This window comes from Vipera ursinii, assembly GCF_947247035.1.
Source record: "Vipera ursinii genome assembly, chromosome: 2".
In the NCBI taxonomy this organism is placed as follows: domain Eukaryota; kingdom Metazoa; phylum Chordata; class Lepidosauria; order Squamata; family Viperidae; genus Vipera; species Vipera ursinii.
In genome coordinates this window covers 159,145,915-159,163,191 of record NC_139513.1, presented here as the reverse complement: position 1 = coordinate 159,163,191, position 17,277 = coordinate 159,145,915, and the positions used below count along the sequence as shown (strand labels likewise).

Here is a 17,277-nt window from a genome sequence, read left to right as displayed (position 1 = left end):
CAAAGTAATGCTTGCTGTCACATGCATTGGCATATCATACGTCATCCATAAACACGTTCTTCAGAACCATTGTTTAATTAATACGCAAATACGCATAGATTAAATAAATAAAGATGCTTATAAATAATCTGTTAAGTGCATTTAACTAAGTAAAAAAAAACCTGGGGGCATGCAACATACACAGGTTTAGACAACCCCCTCTTCTCCTGAAAGCATAATAATCACATAAATTTACCTGATTCATATATACTTCAGGAAAAATTTGTGACCTTCCCGGGGTTATCATCCACCCAAGACATACCCTCTGAGAGGTTTTGACATGTTAGTGAAAATCATGCAGGTGTCAGCATGAGGCCAAATTTGACTAATTTCAAAAAAAAGTTAAGCGGGGATCTCATCTGGCTTATACTGTAGTGTATTTGGAGGGAAGATCAACAGGAAACAGAGGATTGTATGCTAACTTCAAAAGTATTTTTTTAAAAAAAAAAAAGCCTGCAAGAACTTCATGGCAAGCCACTTCCTAAACACTGGCAAGAAAAACCAAAGAGTTTGTAAAACCACAGGCTGAACCTAGCTTAAGAGAGACCTTCTTCTTATGCCATAAAAAATGATGCCGTACCACTGTTATGAAACATACGTCAGTGAAAGAAGGCTGAAAGAGTGTTGGGTTGTATGCACGATTTAATCAGCCCAGAAGAGGAATGGTAAGGGCTGACATGAGTATACTTTGATTGAATTTGTTTCTTGATTAAATTTTATATGCTGCCCATCTCACTATCAAGCGACTCTATCCTGTCTTCCAAAACTCTCCTTGAAGCAAGAAAGATTTGGCTTTCTTGTTGTTGCAGGGGGTCAGACTAGAAGGCCTCCAGGTCCCTTCCGGCTCTGTTATTCTGTTAATGATAGCAAGAGAGTCAAGCAGAGGTGACAGAACACCCCAAGGCAGATTTAGGAAGCCCACGCAGCCCCATTTGCATCTGCTATCTCCTCAAGGGTGATGGAAAATTCTCTTTATTTTTATTTCTCGCTTCTTAATCTGAGCCAAACATCGAACATGAGTCTCAGCCCTGAGAATGCCAGCCCAGGCTTGACGTAAAGGCCCCCTTTGTCCCTTTCTTTCTTGATCTTGGAGATTTCAGGAAGCGATAGGCCACCACTAATGTGTTTTTTTTTATGGATTCTAAGAAATGTCCTCCCAGGAGAACACTTTCTCCCTTCCCTCCCAAGGTGTCCTGCCAGCTCGTCAGGGCTGCTCATTTCCCTCACTGGGGAGTACAAACAGCACCCGCCTCTTAACCTGTTTACATGACAAACATCACAAGGGCTGCCAGCTGCTGTGGAGTGAGCAACAGTGCCTCCAGGCTGGGCTGGGCTCCAAGCAGAAGCGGCAACTCATAGGCAAACTGTCTGCTGGCCGAGGCCAACCTGGCATGCCCCAATTCCGCACACGCCTCTTCATGTCTCCTTTCCCTTTGCCAGTAAGCCAAAACGGGACATGTTTATGCCCAGAAGCCATGCAGGGAGGGGGGGGAAAAACACAAACCCAAAACCAGTAGGTTGGTCACTGTGCCTTTTCGTTTACCTTGACTGGTCAGACATTGCAAGAGAACAGCCAAGTCAGTTTATGGTGGTGGTGGGGGGGGGGGAAAATGAGGAGTCTGGTAGACCTTCTCATGAGCTGCAGTTCCACCGGATGCAACTGATGAAGTGAGCAGCAGTTCACCAATGTTTATGCCTTTTAATATCATTTGCTAGTAAGAAAATGCTAGCTGGCACCTTCTGATTTCTTGACTGAGCAAGTGTCACAGCCTTAAGGGAAGTTGCAAGGAATGCAAAGAACAGGGGGGAAAAATGGGCGCCACTTTATCCCTTCCTGTAGCCAGGGATCTCTCCCTCCACTATGCCATAAGTAAGGTAAAGGTAAAGGTTCCCCCGCACATGCGTGCTAGTCGTTTCCAACTCTAGGGGCCGGTGCTCATCTCCGTTTCAAAGCCAAAGATGTCCAAGGACGTCTCCGTGGTCATGTGGCCGGCATGACTAGACGCCAAAGGTACACAGAACGCTGTTACCTCCCCATTGTAGTGGTCCCTATTTTTCTACTTGCATTTTTACGTGCTTTCGAACTGCTAGGTTGGCAGAAGCTGGGACGAGTAACAGGCGCTCACTCTGTTACGCGGCACTCGGGATTCGACCCGCCGAACTGCCGACCATCTGATCAACAAGCTCAGCGTCCTAACCCACTGAGCCACCACGCAAGCCTGCTTTTAAGCAACCCAAGACTGGGGTTCAGAGAGGTGGGGGCGGGGGGGAAAGGATCTCATTCTTTTGAAATCACTCAAGCACTAGAATCATGGATCAAACATTATATTAACCACGTAAACTACTGGTTCCTTTTTCTTTTTTTATTTCTGACCTAGGATGAGTGCAGAAAAAACCCACCCAAAGAAATGAGGGTTAAATCCTATCGCCTATTCTGTGGGTCAGGCTTAAAGAAAAGGAAAGGCCGTTCCAAGAAAGACAGCCATTCTCATCATTATTATTTTTTTGCAAGCCTTGGTTTAGAAAGAAAATCTGCCTCGTCTGCAACCTCTCAGTGCAATTACATCAGCTGAGAAGGGCATAGCTAGATGGCATTTGTACCAAGGGCCAGGTGCCACCTTCTGTACTCAAAGATAATACTGAAAATGTGATTTTTCCATTTGATACCAGTCAGTCTAGCTGCCAGTTGAAGTCCGGAAGGTCCTAAATTTCCAGTAGATTATCTCCTTCAAGGACAGGTAAATGTACAGTGGGCATGCTGAGATTAAAACACAGAGGGCAATATCTGGGCTGCAGGAGAAGCCAGCTCCTGGCTAATGTGGATCCAATTCTCCTTCTATCACAAATAAGGGGAGGGGGTTGCTAGGACTAGGTATCTGGCTTATTCTTGCCTGAGATTTCAACCAACCATCTACCTTTAATATACCATAATGGGATTCATTTGCTTTTGGCTTACTCTGCCAAATGAACCGTGCCACTGAGATTACTAAACCATTGCATGAATCATAGCTAAATCACAGTTAAACAGATCTTGCTCAGCACAGTCAGCTAGACTGTAAGAAAGTAGTTGTGGGAAGAATCCAGAGAGAGAAATATTTTGGGAAATATTAAAAAGGCAGAATATATTTCCCCAAAGGATTTTAAAGGCAGAAACCAACCCCCCACAAGTCTCTCTGCCCCAAACCGAAACCAGGTCTGCAGAAATCCAGATGTGATAATCTTATCAGAAAGATTGGAGCCAGGAAGCTGGGATTAGAAAGACAAAGATCTCTAGAATCAACAGTCCCTTACACCAAAAAAAATCCAACACTAATCAGCCACAGGAAAGCAGGATATGACCTTTGGGACGTAATAGGATTAAATCACCACCGTCAGAATACCAGAAAGGCACACTCAGACTCAGGTGAAAGTTCATGCCACAGGAACAACTCCAAACAAAAGCCCAAGAAGGTATAAAATCCCACTCCCTACTACATGTGGTCAGTTTTTCCAGAGCCATCTTTCTATCTGGCTCTCCTCTTCAATAAACTACAACCTTCTTTCTAAAGCAGCCTCCATTTGATTATTCCCAGCTTGGACTAGACCCTGATGAAGATTTTTCTTTCAACATAGTCAAGCAGAACACACAATCTCCCTCCCCTAAGTTCTTCTTTCTCAGTCTGCTTTCAGTCATTGGCAATTCCTGAGCATATTGGGTTGGATTTTCTGTATGTTTTCCTCTCTCCTTCTCTCTCTCTCATGAAACACTATGTGCTGGATACTGTTTAACCACAACCTTTCATTGGTTCATTAAATTGGTCATCAAATTCTCTTATCACACACACAAAAAGCTCTTTCTGGGCTAGATTAGCAACCCCTCCAAATATATCAAATTTACCCTTTCAGCTGCTGATCCTTAGAATTAATAATGTGTTGACCAAATAGATGTTCTAATCCAGCTAGGCTTACTTGTAATATAAACTAGCTGCTCTTTGATTAAAAGTGTACTTAATTAAAAATTGGCATTCACAATTCAAAATGAAAAATAGAAATAAACAGAAGAAAAAAGGTTGAATTCTGCTAGATTAATTAAACCACTTCTACTAATCACATTTGCGAAATAAACCAAACACAGAGAACATCTTATTGCAGTTCTGTTTGGGCAAGTGTGCTACAGAACTGTCTCTCATCCTGAGATAGCCATTCTCCTATTCCAGTGGTGGCAAAACTATGGCACACATGCCAGAGGCAGCACTCAGAGCCCTCTCTGTGGGCACACACGCATCGCCCCAGCCCCGCCTCCCCCTGCGGCCCAGTCTTCCCTAACAGCGCCCCCACAGGAGAGTTGTGCCCGGGCATGGCCCACGCAGAGCAGAGCAGCCAAGGACATGGCAGCCAGGCAGCGGGGACAAGACTCCACCCTCGTGCCCCGTTGCGTGCAGTTGATCCTGCGGGGTGCAGGCAGAGGGCGTGGTCACCATGGCGCTGCTGAGTCATCTGGGGGATCTGTGACTGGTCGTGGAGGCGGTGAGTGGCCCAGCGGGTGGGCGAGGGTGGAGTGGGGGCATGGCAGGCGGGCCCAGAATGGGTGGGACCGGGGCAGAGTGGGTGGGACGGGGGGCAGAGCAGGAGCCAGTTTGGGGGTGGGGCTGTTTTTTGGGCACTCAGTCTCTAAAAGGTTCGCCATCACTGTCCTATTCAAACTATATCTGTATCATATTCAGCGAAGGCAGAGTCCACTGTCACTCAATCAGTACAGAGTGGGGAGGGCGGACTAAGAATTTTTTTATACCCAAATACATACACCAGGCTAGAAACCAGGAAACCATGAGTTCTAGTCCTGCTTTAGGCACAAAATAAGCTGGATGACCTTGGGCTAGTCATATCAGCCCTAGGAAGCAGGCAATTCCTGCTTCCAAATGACCTTGCCAAGAAAACTGCAGCGACCTGTCCAGGCAGAAATCAAAAACTAACTCAAAGGTGCATTCTGTGTGTGTGTGTATATGTGTGTGCGCATGCACACACCCACACACAGATGCAGATGAACATGCAGACATACACATATACACAAAAGGTATACTAAAAGCCAGGAGCCATAAATAATTTGTTATAAAAATGACATTAAATGATGTTTTTTTTAAAAAATAAGTCCTTACTTGTTTGAGACATAACCTTTGAACATTCCTAAACACAGTACTAAGTAAGATTTTCTCTGAAAAAGAAGAAATAACTAAGGAAACATATTGGGACTGACTTTCGGTACATTTTGTGTATGTGCATATGTGTCTCTGTATGTGTATACATACACATACCCATGGCTATTTAAGCTAAATAAATCTAGAATTGCTTCCCTCTTATCTTGTTCCCTACTTATTATATATTTATTTTACTTAGTTTCAGCTCCTACTTTTTTTCTTCCCGGAAATGGAAATCCATGCTTCCTTCTCCCAAACCTAGCTACACAATCACAATCTAGCTATGTCTTTGAGAACTACTGGCACAAGGTCACCTAACCAATTTCGTAACAGAATAGAGACCTGAAGCCAAGTCTCCCTAAATGTCATCCAACACCTTAGTCACCACAGCAGACCGCTAAGCAACATTTCACTTCTGCAAAACTCACCCTGTCGCTTCACTCTGGAGAGGTTTTATTTTAATCACACATGAGGAAGGATCACCTTAATAACTGCAGTCTTCCGGGCAGAGCAAGGAGTCTAATATGACAGTACTTAAGGATACTTGGCTCCCTCTGCTCCAGAAGAGCCACAATCAAACAAAAGGGAGAAAAGGGAAAATACAAGCTGGCAGGAATAGCCAATACTCCAGAAGATAGGCTTAAGATACAGGACAATCTGGACAGACTCAAACACTGGGCACTATCTAACAAAATGAAATTCATTTGTGAAAAAAGTAAGGTTCTATATTTAGGCAGGAAAAATCAAATGCACAGGTATAGTATAGGTAGTACCTTGCTCGATAGTAGTAACTGTGAGAGGGATCTTGGAGTCTTAGTAGACAATCACTTCAATATGAGCCAGCAGTGTGCTGCAGCTGCCAAAAAAGCCAACACAGTGCTAGGCTGCATTAACAGAGGGATAGAATCAAGATCACGTGAAGTACTAATACCACTTTACAATGCCTTGGTAAGGCCACACCTGGAATACTGCATCCAGTTTTGGTCACCACGATGTAAAAAAGATGTCGATACTCTAGAAAGAGTACAGAGAAGAGCAACAAAGATGATTGGGGGACTGGAGGCTAAAACATATAGAGAACGGTTGCTGGAATTGGGTATGTGTAGTTTAATGAAGAGAAGGGTGAGGGGTGACATGATAGCAGTGTTCCAATATCTCAGGGGCTGACACAAAGAAGAGGAAGTCAAGCTATTCTCCAAAGCACCTGAAAGCAGGACAAGAAGCAACGGATGGAAACTGATCAAGGAGAGAAGCAACCTAGAACTAAGGAGAAACTTCCTGACAGTTAGAACAACTAACCAGTGGAACAACCTGCCTCCAGAAGTGGTGAATGCTCCAACACTGGAAGTTTTTAAGAAGAGACTGGACAGCCATTTGCCTGAAAATGGTATAGGGTTTCCTGCCTGAGCAGGGGGTTGGACTAGATGACCTCCAAGGTCCCTTCCAACTTATTATTATTATTATTATTATTATTATTATTATTATTATTATTATTATTATTATTATTATTATTACATTGCTCAAATAAACCTGGATAATGAATAGCTATTGCTGAGTTGTGTGAAACATATCCTCACATGATGAGTTGTGTGAAACATATCCTCACATGATGAGGGGATACTTTCCAGTGCAGTTCTAGCAACATACCATAAAGAGAAAATTGCTGTTGAGCGTAACTTCGTCCCAAAGAAATCAAACTAACATGTTCCATATAAACATTGAATGAAAAATAAATACGTGTAGGGTTCCTTCCCCCGTTTTCTCTCCTTACCTTAACATCGGGCAACTGAACAAATTCAGACTGACCCATCGCAGCTGCAAATGTTGGCTTTAAAAAAAAAACTTGCAGGATCTGAAACTTTGAAAGCTGGAGTTATCTTTTTGCTGCCACGTTGTGAAAAGGCCATATTTCCTTTGGACAACAGGTGAAAGATGTCCAGGTGTGGGTGGTGGGACTTGGCCCGAAGGGGACCAGTCTGTCCTGTTTTGTGGCAGAAGAGGTTGGAAACTGAACTCTGGACCACTGACTGATTCAGCACTGTTCTCAAGAGGTAGAGAGATACATTTTTTGTTGCCAAGCAGATTAGTAAGAATCGCTATGCACAGACTTGTAGCCAAATCTGGCTTGCTACCAAGTCAGAAATGCACAAGGATCAAGCTGTCCTTGCCTTTTGGCATTTGTTCCGCCAACAGCAGATAATACCTCACCTCTAAGAGCTTCACTGCTTTCTCTGTTTACCTTCTGGCCCCACACCTAGCCCTTGAAAAGAGAATCTATAACTCAATTGGAAGACAATAATTCAATAATTAGCATCTCCAGTTAAAAGATCTCAGCTAACAAAAGCAGGAGTCCAAGGAGACAACATTAACTTAGTTGGGCTAAAGGGCTGACACGCTATAAAATGCAGTAAGGAAACCAGCACATGGTATCACTTGTGTAGCACTTTGGAGCTGCACTATTAAAAAAACAACAGCACCACAAAGAATGAGGTTGCTGTAAAAGATACAGGTATCATCGGGATAACGCCTTCTTCAGTAGATGTCACCTCTAATAGCTGACATTACAAGAGGTGAAATAGCAATAGCAATTAGGCTTATATACTGCTCCAGATTGCTTTACAGGATTCTCTGGATGGTTTACAATGAAGAAGCCTTATTTGCATATTGCCCCCAACAATCTGGGTCCTCCTTTTACTGACCTCGGAAGGATGGAAGGCTGAGTCAACCTTGAGCCCCATCAGGATTGAACTCCTGGCTGTGGGCAGAGTTAGCCTTCAATATCGCATTCTAACCACTGAACTGCCAGGGCTCAGGGCACACCAGATACTCTGGATTCAGATGCCACCTGAGACCAAAACTGCATGAACAACTGAGGATTTTAATTGACTTTTCCCCTGCTTCAGTTTATATATGTATTAGCTAAAAGCACTTTCCCACTTAATGTCTGGTATTCTTATTTACTTTGGGGCTCTAGGGATGGACTTATCCATTAGGCCTGGGGCATAAAAACCCATGAAAATCTTTTTTTTTCTCCCCTAAATCAGTGAGAATAAAAATTAAATAAAAGTTAACTTTTGATTTCTAAAATGTACATATTCTTCTATTTCCTCCCATACTTTTCATCTTTTTTTCTTTTTTCTAACTTTACTTAAATATGTTTTCACTTTTACCTTTTACTATGTAAAAATCTTCAATAAAAATACCTTAAAATATGAAGGCAACATACATACAAGTCCAATTAAAAATTTGGTCATGCATTACATGCTACCAAGAAAATACTGAAAATCCTATGCAATTTAATATGAAGATGCTCAGCTCTCCACATTTTTCTTACTGTCAGCATGCTTTCAAGCATGAAGTTCTCTACACTACCAGTCAAAAGACATTGTATAGCTGCTTTATGGTTCTATTCATAAAGTGACTGCCCGCAGCCCCTGTAGTGAGCAAGGCTCCCTCAGGCAAAGGTCCTTCAGCCCTTTCCCAACTATCTATTCTACATCTTGCCATTTTCCTAGAGAGATTCTCTGTAGATTGATTAACAACATTGCTAATCCATTCCAAACCTGATGCATTTGGGGCATTAACTATCAGAGAAGATTAAAAATTGCATTAGGAATATAATCAATACAACTTGATTATATTGATTGCCTATGATATCCTAGCATGGTGCCCACAACCCGCTCAGAGTAAATGAAATAAGACCAGCTTCCCTACAAAATACACGGAGGAGCAGTGCCACAAAGTAACCCTGGGTGAAGAGAGGTCAACAATGTGGGGACTACTATGTCACTTACTCTTAGCACTATGAGTAAATGACAGCTATGTCATTTACTCTTTATACACTGTGTAAGGAGAGAAACATGCCCTCTCTTAAATATTCAAATCAGACAGAGTGATCCAGTTCTACCAAGACATTACTGTGTAACCTAGTGTTATACTATAGCATAACCAACCTTTGAATTGGGTCCAATGCTAACCAATGCATCAACATAAGAAAGATTATCAATCTATACTAAGGGGATTGTCAGTCAACAACCAGCTTTTCTAGTTGCTATGTTTTGTACCAATTGCTTCTACTGTGTTTTCTCCAAAGACAGCTCCATACATACCACTGTCAGCCCTGCAGCTCCAGCCATCTCTTGCTCAGGCTTGTGCGGTGCTGCCACCGGTTCAGCTCATTCCCCTCCCCTGCTATCACTTTTCTAGGATGGTCGCTGTTATGTTGTAACACGTGGTAAGCTGGAGCAGCTAAGGCCCTCCTGCAACCCAGACTCCAGGTCTCCAGTGCTGCTATTGGCTGTCCCTAGGTGGCAATGGGTTGCTTTAAATCTATTGGCTGCCACCTAGGGGCCAGGCTATAAATTGCTGCAAGCTGCAGCCCAATTCTCAGTTCAGATCTTGCAAGCAATAAACCGTGAGCTTTGTTGAACTCACCTGCTTCATCTCCTTTCCTGCGTGAAGAACTCACTACACAACAGTCGCGTACCACCTGCCAAGTGCCAATGTACCACAGGTGGTACCGGTACCACTGGTTGAAAAGCCCTGCTATAGAGAAGCTCAGCTGCTTCTTCAGGCTCCACTCTCTGCAGAATCCCAGCTTACTACACAAGATGTTCACCTCATTACCACAGGGAATCCAGGGTGAAATATGGGGAATTACGGCTGCAAATAAACCATACAAAATCATCTGATGTGGTTGCAGGTGCTTTGACCTGCCCATCTTTCCCTAGTAGAGTCCAGGATACTCTGAATGTGGCCCTCAGGTAAGAATCTGCAGATAAAATGTGTGCAAGGAATAACTGATGCTTTGCCATTGGTTTGCTTGAAGATGGATCAAATAAATTTCTGGAATCACCCCACCAGGTTGCTATGGAATTATCTCCTTGGTTCTGTTCCTGACTGCTATCTGTTTTTTCCTACCCATCAGAAGGAAAGCATATAGAAGCCTCCAGAGACAGCCCAATACGGTTCTCCTAGCCCAGACATGTCAAACACAAGGCCCAGGGGCTGGATCCGGCCCGCGAAGCCATTCTGGAAACAGTGAGAGAACGGCCCCCACTGCCTTGGCCCTGACCCAGAGACCCTCCTTCTGCCAGAGACCCTCAGATCTGTCCCACTCCTGCCCAGGCCCCCATAGGCAGCCTTGATGCGAACGATGTAGAGCTGGCCATGCCCATCCAGTAGGCCATACGCACTCTAGCCACGCCCACCCAGTAGGCCATACGCACTCTAGCCACGCCCACCCAGTAGGCCATGCCCACCCTGGCCACACCCACCCGGCCCCCTGAGGGCAACCGCAATGCTGATGCGGCCCTCAATGAAATTGAGTTTGACACCCCTGTCCTAGTCCAAGTGTTACTTATAACTCAGCTCATTCCTTCTCTACTTTCACAGCAGTCCTGAGACAAACACCACTTTTATTCCCCTCTGCCATCTAAAAATAAATCCTCTCAAAATAACAAACCAAGTAGGGCTCTGCCCACTCTCCCTCATAGTGTCAGCAGGAACTCAATGGACTCTTTCATCAAGAACGTTCCCCGCATATAGAAAATTAGACAGCAGTTACAAAGATCGTAGTCTAGCATTTTTCCTGTCATACTGGTTTCCTGCAGGTACCATATTTAGATATTTCTATATGGGGGAATATTTTTTGTTATATTTATAATATACCTTTTGTTGAGGAACACATACTTCCAGCATCCTCATTTGTGCCAAGAAGGAAAGGTGGCACAATTGACCTGGAGGAGGAGTGCAGAAATCCGGATTCAAGAATAAAATGGGACTCAGAGCATTTTCCTTGGGATTGTGTACGAGGCAGACAGACAAGCTCAGGAAATGAAGCAGCTATTTAAAGTCTTTCCTGATCAGCGCTACGCTGTTTCCTTGCATGCTCCAAACCACATTTTGTCATTTCAATCGGGATCCCTGAGTTGTCCTATTAACCATGTGGAGTTTCACAACATCTGGGCTACTTCCTCTCTTTACATCTTGAGCGTGGTGCACAAATCATGAATCTTGAACTTGGGAAACTGGTGTCGGGATGACCTGAAGACTTGGTTATTCCAACAAGTGGGTCTGGACTGACTGTTTTTTTTTTTAAATTTGGCTTTCACTGAGTTAAATTGTCATGTATCTATTACATTTACTGTTCAATTCTTTTTTAAATTTTGTATTTCATGTTTCTTAATTTTTTTTGCTGTGAGCCGCCCTGAGTCCTTAGGGAGAAGGGCGGCATATAAATTCAATAAATCTAATCTAATCTAATCTCATCACCATGTCTTTAATTCTAAGAGATCATTCAGCAGGGAGGATGGGAAACATATCGCAGAGGAGATTTATAAAAAAACGTATCATAATGTGATTTTCAAAGAAGAGTTTGTCTTCACCGCAGTAGGCCAACCTTCCCCATTGGGCTGCTCCCAGGATCCACTGGCACAGCAACACCCATTCGCTATTTGGAGCCCCGAGGCAGCTGCTGATGATCTAAAACCAAGTTAGATGAGAGGCAGGAAAGTGATTAACACTGACAAGTAACAAGTGCGCTCCTGCCCAGCATGCTGCAGGGCCACCATTTTTCTTTCTTTTCTTTTCTTTTTTCTTTTTCTTTTTTTTTTGGTCTCCGTGGATGTGTCCAGACAGATGTGAGTGGAGCTTTCTCTCAACACCGTCTCATCGATTTCCAAAGTCACAATGTTAAATTTTATCAAGCTAAATTTTTAAGCAGAAGCTCTTGGACCTGTCACGTTAAACGAAGACCACCCACCCACACACACACACAGCCTCCTACCAACCTCATCTTCCAACTACTGTTCTACCCTCTGTTGCATTGGTTCAATTGGCACATATACTGATCGTGCCATGCCACGGCTTTCTTAATTGTGACAGCTTAAAAAGTCTCAACCTGACGGGGTTCACGCAACGTACTGACTCATGAATTCTGCAAGCACAAACAGCAGGGTACACAGACCACCGCAACGCTGCCACCACCACCCTACTCTGTAAGTGGAGAATAACTAAGATTATACTCTTCCGTGGGCAGGTCAAACTTATCCTCTTTCTGCAGTGCCTGGATTTGATTTCACAGTGATTATACCTTCCTACCATTTCCTGCTTTGAAGTGGGGGAACAGATAAATCCCAGAAACTGGCACATCACTACTTGAAACTGTTTGCACCAGAGGAATTTTTTCACTTGAACGCCCGCCTTACTCCCAGGTTCACTGCCCATGTGACCAATGAAACAGCCACAGCTCCAGGCAACCGCTCAAACTCACAGAGACCAAGCCACTTCCGAAGGGAGCCATCCCCTCCCCTTTCTCTCCCCTCCACACCCCACCCTGCTTTTTCCGGCTGGTGGCTGCAGAGACCAGCGAGTCCGTCTGTCGCCAGAAATCCGGTCAAATTAGGCAGGAAGCCAAACCAGGAGCCTGTCCTTTTCTTCCTAGCTATGTTTGGCTATTCCTTGGTATCGCCCTTCCTTAGACCAAAGAAAAAAAGCCAGGAGTTCCCTGGGGAAGCTGCCTTCCTCGCAATGGGGGTGATAGCCAGTGTGCAGCTCTTCAATCAGGGAAAAACGGAGACACTTTGTCGAACAAAAGCCTCCAAACTCAAGAGTCGAGGATCTCTTTGCTGGCTTAGGTCCTCCAGCCCTAATTTGAATCGCATCTAACTCCCGGAATACATTATTCTTTTCTCCCTTTTAAGGCTAAGGTTCAAATCCCAGAACACTTCCTAACCTTGGGAAATAATTAGAAAGAAAACCACTTACTCTGAGCTTGTACCAAGTGCTTTTTTTTGGCACTCCTAAGTAAGCAGGGGCTATCTTTTTACTCCTTGGATTCTTTAAAAAAAAAAGCTAGTATTTTTGGGAAAGATAGCTTTTCAGGCAGGCGTGGGTGCTTGCACATCCTGCTTAGAGGCAAAGGAACAGGCTTTTTTTGGTTTGTTTATCTGTTACTTGCTGGTGACTAAGGAACTCAAACTGCTACTTTAGCTAAATGACAATGCTGAGCGGTTGGTCACATCAAGGTTTCTCAACTTTTGCAACTTTAAACTGGGTGGACGTCAACTCCCAGAATTCTCCAGTCAGCACGGGATTCTAGGAGTTGAGGTCCATAAATCCCAAAGTTGCAGAAGTTGAGAAATATTGGATTAAAAGGTAAAGGTAAAGGTTCCCCCGCACATGCGTGCTAGTCGTTTCCGACTCTAGGGGCCGGTGCTCATCTCCGTTTCAAAGCCGAAGAGCCAGCGCTTGTCCGAGGACGTCTCTGTGGTCATGTGGCCGGCATGACTGGACCAAAGGCACACGGAACGCTGTTACCTTCCCACTGTAGTGGTCCCTATTTTTCTACTTCCATTTTTACGTGCTTTCGAACTGCTAGGTTGGCAGAAGCTGGGACAAGTAACAGGCGCTCACTCTGCTACGCAGCACTCGGGATTCGACCCGCCAAACTGCCAACCTTCTGATCGACAAGCTCAGCGTCCTAACCCACTGAGCCACCGCGTCCCTTATTAATATTGGATTAGACCCTATTTTTTCCAGGAGTACGAAGGACGCATCCCTCCCCTCCGCCATTCTTTAAATAGGAGATGGTAGCTCTTCCCTTTTTTTTTCTTTCTTTCTTTCCCTAAGTTTAAGGTTTTAGGTGACTTTCCCTGAAAAGATCCGTAGTAAAAAAAGAATGTTGTGGCAATAAGAAAGAAGCGATAAAATAAAGGGGGATCTTATGGACGCGTTTGCCAAGTCATAATTTTTCATCAGGGTTTTTACTAACTGAGCCACAGTGGCTGGGCTCACGCAGGCAACAGGTGAACCCGAACCAAACCACACAGTGACTCCCACCAAGGTGTGACCCCAGTTAGTGAGACAGACTCTAATTGCTGTCATCTACCTGGGAGCTGAAAGGAAGCATAGCCACCGCCGAAGGGTAGAAAATAAAGCCAGCAATCAGAGTTGGAAAATTCAAAAGCTGAATTCAGGGAGCTTATAAGTTTACATGTTCTATCTGCAAGCTCTGCCGCTCATTCGGGCAACCAGGGCCCAGGCTGTCTGCCCCACATCTGGTTGAAACCACCAGATGGAACCCAGCAACAGCCAGGAGTATCATGAGGCCCGTGCTAATAGATTTCAACAGACAAGATCAAAAGCAAGAGCTTGGATTATTAAGCAAGCCAGACTGTGAGAATCGTCTCATTCATCAAAGGTTGTTGAAAGTAGTCTTAACCACAGATGGGAGCAAAAACTCCAAACATTTGTGTTAAGTGTACAGAGATGCTAATCACCTGAGGTATCTCTGATGAGGGAAAGCTAATTTCCATTCTATCTTTGTAGCTGGGGAAGGCGCCAGGTTATTCTTGTAGAATGCTGAGCAGAAGCGAGCATTCCGAACGTATTTGGACAAGCAAAGTCAATGGGAAAGCCGGATTCGCTTAACAACCATGTAACCAACATAAATAACTACAGTGGTTCACTTAACAACAGTGGCAAGAAAAGTCGCAAAAGGAAAACACAACTCACTTAACAAATTTCTCACATGGCAACAGAAATTTTTGGACTCAGTTGTGGCCATAAGTCAAGGACCACCTGCACGCTGTGTGATGTTCTGAGGATCGACTCAAGTAGGCCTGTACTCACTGGGAGCAGGCAGGTTTTCACCATAAGGGATAAACAAAGCCCATGCAGGGGACAACTTTGGCCAGTCACTCAATAGCGTCTTTCTTAGAAAGCAAAAAGAAATAACAGAACCGCCAACACATTTCTGTTAAGAACAGCCATATTAAAAATAAGGAATTTCTTCTTTTCTTTTCTTTTTAAATCAACCATAGCGGGGGGGCCCTCCCCGCCCCCTCTTCCCCGACAACAGAAGAGATGTAAGGGACAAGATGTCAACTTTCTCAGGACACACAAGGAATATTTGTTAGGCCTGTGCTAAAATAAAATCTGCACTCAGATTCTGGTGATGTAAAAAAAAAAGATTGCACATCCTGCTCGAAAGCGAAAGCACACGGATCCCTTAGCCCTGCTCATGTCAGCACTCTGCTATGGCTCTGACTCACAGGCGTAAATAACAAATGAGTGATTTATCCTAGCGGGCATCAATATTCCTGCCTCTGGGGTGGGGAAGCTCCTTGTGACTGCATAGACATATCCATCAGCCTTTTCTTTGACCTACAATCCTTGGATGCTAAGCGATCTCCTATCTCCAGGGCCAACCTTGCTAGCCTCAAAGCCTAGGCAGGTTGGCCAATAGCTCCCATAAAATAGGACCAACCCGATTGTCTGCAACCACCAAGCATTGTTACTTACCCATCGGATGCCCTGGATCCTCGGGGCACTGGTCATCTGTCCCTCCAGCTGGATCCGATAGCTGCAGCTACGGAACAAGTGCATTTTTTTCCAAAGCTCGTAGAGGAGGTTTCTTTCAGGGACTGGATCCACGAGTCCCGTGGAGAACTGGGACAAGTCTGCCAGCTCACCGGGTGGAAGATTGACATTCCACCTTCCTTGCCCACTCCAGGCCACCTTTGAGAGCAAGAAAAAAAAATAGCCATTTAAAAAGAAAACGGGAACAATTCCTTTCTTCCCATCCTGTCAGCCTTGGACGTCGTTCTTCGAAAGAGCAGTGTTATCATCACAAGTAGACCAGGTACTCTTCGACTCACGGCCACAACTGAGCCCAGAATTTAGGTTGCTAAGTGAGAAATTTGTTCAGCGAGGTTTGCCCCGTTTTACTACGTATTTTTCTTGCCACATTTCTTAAGCGAAGCACTGCAGTTAGTAAGCCAGTAGTAATGCGGTTGTTAAGTGAATCTGCCTTCCCCATTGACTTTGCTTGTCAGAAGGTTGCAAAAGGGGATCACGTGACCCTGCAGGGACACTGCAACCATCATAAATATGAACCAGTTGCCAAGCATCCGAATGCAAATCACATGACCATGCGGATGCTGCATTATGGTCATAAGTGTGAAAAACGGTCGTAAGTCCCTTTTTCCAAAGCCATTGTAACTTCAAACTGTTTTAAGTCGAGGATTGCATACACATACATACATACACACACACACACACACATATACACAGTGCCTTTTTTGTAAAAGAAAAAGGTGCCGGAACTCACACATGTCATACAACATGCCTTGCCCTACCCTACAAGGTTCCATCCAAAAAAGGTGCCGGGAGCGTTCTGTGAGAAAAAAAGCCCTGCATATACATATACATATACACATATACATATACATGGTGTTTTATTGCACTTCAGAGCAGTCAAAACTTCTTACTTCTACGATTTCAGCAAAGACAGCCACAGCATTCATTGAGGGAGGGAGGAAAGGAACTCAGCAGAAGAATGGTTTGCCTGAAGTCCACGTTGTGATATTAAATGAGAGAGTTGACCTAAAAATCTGACCCGAACAAGGCTGCTTTGAGAACACTCCTTTTCCTTTTAATTCCTCTCCGGTATTTTTTTTTTCTCCCCACTTTTGAAGCGTTGGTTGGACGATCAGGTGCCACAAGTTCTTTATCACCCCTTTGGGTTTAACCCAGCTCCTCCTTGCGCCGGAGTTCCTAAATCCGGGCGTTAGGGACCGCGGCAAGCAGGAATCGGGGCTTCTCCCCGCCTAGGCTTACCTTCATGTCCGGTGCCTGGTCCTCATTGAGAATTCTGGGCGCCGCGCGGGGCGAGGGGGGGGGGGAGAGCTCGCAACCTTGGGGGATCACACGCGACGCTGTTAAGGATGGCCGCGAAACGGGACCGTCGGGCGAGAGCGGTCACAAAGCGGACGAGCCCGATCTCTTTTGGTGTGAAGTTGCGATCCGGTCGGGCGCGTGCTCCTCGCAAGAATGTTTGGCTGGCACGCCCGCAGCCGTGCGGGAGCCACCAGGATCTACTCGCTCTTGGCTTCCTGCTCTCTCTCTCTCTCTCTCTCTCTCTCTCTCTCTCTCTCTCTCTCTCTCTCTCTCTCTCTCTCACACACACACACACACACAACGAGCGAGAGGGATAAGGAGCGCGCGCGCACACACACACACACACACACACACAAACACACACGTTCTTTGCTTTCGCACC

The 17,277-nt window shown here is 44.8% G+C and overlaps 1 protein-coding gene across 4 annotated transcripts in view; it reads right to left on the bottom strand.

Annotated features, from left to right (window-relative positions):
* Positions 1-17,072, bottom strand: part of RAPGEF3 (Rap guanine nucleotide exchange factor 3) — a 70,097-nt gene extending 53,025 nt beyond the window's left edge. For 2 of the 4 annotated variants that reach the window (XM_083352766.1, XM_083352764.1), the window contains exons 1-2: positions 16,487-16,673; positions 15,519-15,734 (exon numbers count right to left, since the gene is read on the bottom strand). In XM_083352766.1, the coding sequence (XP_083208892.1) occupies positions 15,519-15,734; positions 16,487-16,522 (252 nt within the window). In that variant the 5' untranslated portion in view covers positions 16,523-16,673. Of the gene's footprint in view, positions 1-15,518; positions 15,735-16,486; positions 16,674-16,835 lie in introns of those variants that run through there. The other 2 variants (XM_083352765.1, XM_083352767.1) reach the window with 2 other exon arrangements.
* Positions 17,073-17,277: the final 205 nt, after the last annotated feature.